The sequence below is a fragment of the Bubalus kerabau genome, chromosome 20 (genome assembly GCF_029407905.1).
Source record: "Bubalus kerabau isolate K-KA32 ecotype Philippines breed swamp buffalo chromosome 20, PCC_UOA_SB_1v2, whole genome shotgun sequence".
Taxonomy (NCBI): Eukaryota; Metazoa; Chordata; class Mammalia; order Artiodactyla; family Bovidae; genus Bubalus; species Bubalus kerabau.
In genome coordinates this window covers 3,301,446-3,307,445 of record NC_073643.1, presented here as the reverse complement: position 1 = coordinate 3,307,445, position 6,000 = coordinate 3,301,446, and the positions used below count along the sequence as shown (strand labels likewise).

Below are 6,000 nucleotides of genomic sequence, written 5' to 3'. Positions count from 1 at the left end.
GACTTAGCAGCAGCAGCAGCAACAACCTCAAAACTTAGTAGATTGATACAATAACCTTTTCCCCTCTTCTTGTGGTATATACTGTGTCCTGTAGGGGGTCACAAACAGTCAGACACAACTTGGCAACTGAACAATAGCAACATACTGCATGCTGGCAACCTGGGCTGGTTTGAGCTGGGATTGTTGATGCGTGTTGTCTGGGCTAACCTTGCATTGTGGTGACCTGGCTTTCAAGGGCTCCACTGATGGATGTGGTGGTGGGCATGGGGACTGAATGTAACTGGGCCATGTGATGCTTATCATCCAGCCTGGAGAACCTGGGCTCAGTCACCTGCTTGTGGTCGATAGGGTCTTCAAGAGCACAAAGAGAGAGTGAGCCATAAAGACTAAGTGCTTCTATGTTCTCTCCTTGCATCACTTTTCCTGGTGTCTTCTTGACCAAAGCAAGTTATATGGTCAAGCTCAGATTCAAAAGGTACAACATGGACTCCATCTTTTGTTGGGAGGAGTGGCACAGCCATGTTGCAAAGGCGCATCCGTGCCTCTGGCTGTGAGAGAAGTCTGTGGGTTCTGGTGAGATGAAGGAGGAGGTGTAATGGTGAGAAAAATAAACTAAGCAACTTCTGTTCTTATAAGTGTTGTCCTCTACACTGAGTAATTATCTTTCAAGGAAAAATGAGAGCCGTCTTCCAGGGAAGTACAGATGCCGGCTCTTTAGAGTAGAAGTGCATGGCAACTGGGAATGGGAAGGGGGGTTGAGGGGGATGGGTGGAGCACTCAGAGCACCTGTTTATTATGAAACAAATCTTCTGAGTTCTCAGTAGATAAAAACATGAGACATTCAACTGTGGGGAGCCAAGGATATTTTTTTTGTTGTTGGAGAACTTTTTCCTATTATGGCATTTTTAAAAATGTGAGCAGTTGATCAACTGACAACAGGGACATTTTGTATACTTAGGACCAGTAGAGCCCTGGAAATTTCACCCCAGAATCCTCCTTTGCCATTTTTAAATTCAGACAATACGTATGAAAATAACTGAGAGATCTGGAAATCATACTTCCTCTGTAAGTACATAACATAAGTCTTAAACCAGGAATCATTCCCCATAATCTCACACTAATAGCAACTCCTTGGTTATTCTAAACAGCCAATACTTACTGTTCGGATACCAATTTATGAGTTTCTTTATATATTAATCCACTGTCTAACTTAACCATTAATCCCTACCCTATTAATTTAAAGGGTTGAGCACAGTCCTAAGTACATACTATAGAAGTGAATCATCAAACTATTAATTTAGGCTGTGTGGGTGCTGAATGCTTTTAACATTTGTCTATAAATATGAGGGAGGAAACTTCTATTAGTTCAAAATATCCAAGAGAACTACACTCCTGTCCACATTTTAAAAAATGTCAAACCCTTAAACCCTCACAGTTTAACTCCATTTAAAGGCTGACAGCATCCTTATCCGGGGCTTCCCTGGTGGCTCTGGTAAAGAACCTTCCTGCTAATGCAGGAAATGCAAGAGACAGGGGTTTAATCCTGGGTTAGGAAGATCCCCTGGAGAAGGAAACAGCAACCCACTCCATTATTCTTGCCTGGAAAATTACAAGGACAGAGGAGCCCAGTGGGCTACAGTCCATGGGGTTGCAAAAAGTTGGACACAACTGAACATACATGCAGACACAGCATCCTTATTCAGACTAGAAATGCAATTTCAAAAGAGATGAGCATGTGGATGTTGTCATTTTCTGCAGCGTATTTAAGTACGGTCTTGCCTTAGACTTTATACTAGCATTGAGTAGCAAAGGGACGGTGCTGTGTCAGTTTTGCTTATAAAAAATCACCGTAGAATCTGAATGGCATTCCACAATAGGCATTTACTGTCAGACTCCCAGGTCTGTGGGTCTCCTGGCCTGGGTCTCCTTCAGGCTGCAGGTTTACGTGTGCAGATCTGCTCCATGTGGCCAGATGGGCAGCAGCTACCTGGGATTAGTGCTTTGGACAGGAGTTCCTAGAGCGACAAATGGAAGCACCGAGGCCCTGATCTGGTGCCGTGCCACCTCCACACTCCACTGGCAGGGCAAGACAGCGCAGCCAGTAGCAAAGCCAGGGGTGGGTAACAAACACTGTCACTGAGACTAAAGGTGGGATATTCAGAATTTCCAGAATAGTGAGAACTAGAGACAGTCATTCCATCTACCAATGGGAGGTGGTTGTTTCTAAAAGTAGAAGGACATTTAATAGGAGTTGTTTATGTGATTTATTGCTTAGAATTGCTTGGTTGTGCTTCTTGATTCATGTAAGTCTGAGAGAATTCAAAGATACGTTTAAATATGTTTACTTGAAATAGTAATCAAGAGTTTCCTTTGTTTTTCTCCCATCTCCAATTATGGCTTGAAAATCGAACTTTTTCCCGTGCCAACTTCTACCTTTGCATCATGCGTTAACATCCTGGTTTTACTTCAGCCCGGAGGTGCTGAAGAGTGAGCCGTACGGGGAGAAGGCAGATGTGTGGGCAGCAGGCTGCATCCTTTATCAGATGGCGACCCTGGATCCTCCCTTCTACAGCACCAACATGCTCTCCCTGGCCACAAAAGTAAGCAACCTTGGCAGACAAAAGGGTCTCATGGTGCCAAAAACACCATTCCTTTTCTTCTTAAACAGAACCTTTGTGATTTTAGTAAAACTACCCATTAAAAGCAGTCATTGTTTTATTAGCCACATGATCCAGTTTATTTGTTTATTTTCTCCTTTCTTCTAAATCTATATCATGTGCTAGGGCACATTTCCCCCTATAATTTTCTTCAATTTATCATAAAAAATTATAAAAATAATATATCAAACTGCTTTTGGTCTTTTATTTTTACTTGTGGTTTGGCCTGCACTCAATCCAATATACTATATTATCCTACACTATATTATATTATCCTATCATTTATTATGAATCTGATGTTAGCTTTTACTTACCTTGAAGAATATAATTCTGTGCTCAAGAACTGTTCAATTAATGCTACTTTTAAAACTGTTGGGATATTTTTGTTTCTGATGAAAATGTGTGCATGAGATTATGATGCTTGTTACATAGCTCCTGTGTCATGGCCAAGTGTCACCATGCAAGGGCACCTGTGGCTGCTTTACTTCCATTGCTCCAGCCTGTTTGTTTTGCAGATAGTGGAGGCGGTATATGAACCAGTGCCAGAAGGCATCTACTCTGAAAAGGTGATCACTACCATCAGCAGGTAATTAGTCCCACAACTGCAAACCTATAGAGATTATCAAGAAATACCTCATATCTGTGAAAACGTACTATTAAGAGGAAGGGTTCCCAAATACTCCAAACCTAGAAAAATGTTTGGACATCAATCATGATAGAGACCATTTGGAAGCCACCACGTGTCCAAGAGGAAATAGTATTCACTTGAAATAACATGTTACCATTAATCTGATTATTCAGAATGTTTCATATCAATCTATATATCAAGTGTGATCTACTAAAGAGATATTTCTCCAAAGAATATGTAGAGATGGCCAAGGGGCACATGAAAATATGCTCAACGCTGCTAATTATTAGAGAAATGCAAGTCAAAACTGCAATGAGATCGCCTCACACCAGTCAGAATGGCCACCATTAAAAAGGCTGCTGCTGCTGCTGCTGAGTCACTTCAGTCATGTCTGACTCTGTGCAACCCCATAGACGGCAGCCCACCAGGCTCCCCCGCCCCTGGGATTCTCCAGGCAAGAACACTGGAGTGGGTTGCCATTTCCTTCTCCAATGCATGAAAGTGAAAAGTGAAAGTGAAGTTGCTCAGTCGTGTCTCGCTCTCAGCGACCCCATGGACTGCAGCCTACCAGGCTCCTCCATCCATGGGATTTTCCAGGCAAGAGTACTGGAGTGGGGTGCCATCGCCTTCTCCTACAACAATAAATGCTGGAGAGAGTTTGAAGAAAAGAGAACCCTTCCACACTGTTGGTGGGAATGTAAAGTGGTAACAGCCACTATGAAGGACAGGGTGGATGTTCCTTAAAAAACTAAAAATAGAGCTACCACATGATCTGGCAATCCTCCTCCTGGACTTATATCTGCAGAAAACCATAATTCAAAAGGATACATGCACCCCAGTGTTCTTTGAAGCACTATTTAAAATAACCAAGACATAGAAGGAACCTAAATGTCCTTCAGTAGATGTATGGATAAAGAAGTTGTGGTACATATATACAATGGAATATTACTCAACCAAAACTGAATCGAATGATTCTATTTGCAATCATATGGATGACCTAGAGATTGAAAGTGAAAGTCACTTAGTCATGTCCGACTCTATGCAACCCGATGGACTTTGCAGTCCATGGAATTCTCCAGGCCGCAATACTGCAGTGGGTAGCCTTTTCCTTCTCCAGGGGATCTTCCCAGCCCAGGGATCAAACCCAGGTCTCCTGGATTGCAGGCAGATTCTTTACCAGCTGAGCTACCAGGGAAGCCCTTAGAGGTGTTATACTGAGTGAAATAAGTCAGATAAAGACAAATATCATATGATACCACTTATATGAGAAATCTTAAAAAATGGTATGCATGAACCTATTATATAAAACAGAAATTGAGTCACAGATATAGAAAACAAATGTATGGTTACCAAGGGGGAAAGTGTAGAGAGATAAATTAGAAGTTTGGTATTGACATATAGATACTACTATAAATAAAATAGATAACTAATAAGGACCTACTGTATAGCACAATAGTAATTTTTCAAAGAAAGTCACAAAGTGCTTCAGCTATCCACATAGCAGGAGTTTAATGAAAGTTATTATCCCTAGAGAGGCTCAAAGTTCTGCCTCCACAGGGCTTGCCCCAGGTGCCCTCCCCTCAACTTCCCCCTGCTCCCCTTGCTGCAGCCACAGGGAGCTCCCTGCTACTGCTCTTCCCTTATCCTGGTGCTCACTGCTGTCTGATGCATGCAGTAGCACAAGCCCTCACTTCCCCTGGGTCTCTGCATAATTAGGGCGCCTGCCCTGATGCGCCCACAACCTCTCTGAACTCTCTTGTCCCCTGACCCAGTTTACAAAGTTCACAGCATCCACCACCCCTAACACATTATCCATATGAATGCAGATGTGTTCCTTTATTGTCTCTTCCCCACCAGAAGAGAGAGACTTTTTCAGTTTAGTTCATAGCTGTCAAATGCCCAGAGCAATGCCTACTACCAAACAGATCCTTAACCCAGTTTACTGGTTGTATGAATAAATGACATTTATCTGGCTGATTGTTACTTCTGGATCATTTTAAGCCCTTAAATTGGCCCAAGATTACTATTCTGCCCCATCAAGCTGAGTCAAATCCTTACTGTTATAATAAAAATCCTAGGGTCACCCCAGATGGAATCTTTATTCATCTCCCTGCCCAATTCCTTTAAATTTCAATTCTGTATCTACCCTCACTCTTGGCACCACCTCTGACGAAATGTAATAAACACATTATTGTTGCTGTGCACTTTTCCCTCTGGTTTCTCTACCCAGCCCACCGTTTAGCATTAATAGATTCTCTTCACGTGATTGTCAGATTATATCCTGAATCTTTCCTTGCTCAACACAATGCTACCCAATCGCACTAAGCACCGCAGGCCCAGCTGGTACTGAGTTTCACTAATTGGGGACTCTGAGCAGACAGGTTGACTACTTTTTTGGCATCTCCATTTCCTCATCTGGTAAAATGGGGATTGTAATGGTAACAACCTCATCAGGCTAATGTGATGATTATAACATATGCAAATAACTTAGCGTAGAGCTTGGCAGATGGTAAATCTTGAGCAATGTTGGTAGCTATTATTGTTAGTGTTGTGGGAAATGAGCTGAGATCCATTTCTAAATTATCTGAGTTCTACATCGTACTAGATCCACCCTATTGCTAATGAGTCCAGACAAATGTATTTAAACTGCTCACCTCCTATTCTCTGCTATTTGTTTTCTGGAAAGTGCATTAAAAATTCAAGAAGTCTCTAGAG

At 42.2% G+C, this 6,000-nt stretch overlaps 1 protein-coding gene across 1 annotated transcript in view; it reads left to right on the top strand.

Annotated features, from left to right (window-relative positions):
* Positions 1-292: 292 nt before the first annotated feature.
* The window catches only part of LOC129635040 (serine/threonine-protein kinase Nek10-like), a 123,224-nt gene continuing 117,516 nt past the window's right edge, over positions 293-6,000 (top strand). Inside the window, exons 1-3 of the mRNA XM_055557629.1 lie at positions 293-321; positions 2,471-2,600; positions 3,173-3,243. Coding sequence (XP_055413604.1) covers positions 293-321; positions 2,471-2,600; positions 3,173-3,243 — 230 coding nt within the window. The remainder of the gene's footprint in view (positions 322-2,470; positions 2,601-3,172; positions 3,244-6,000) is intronic.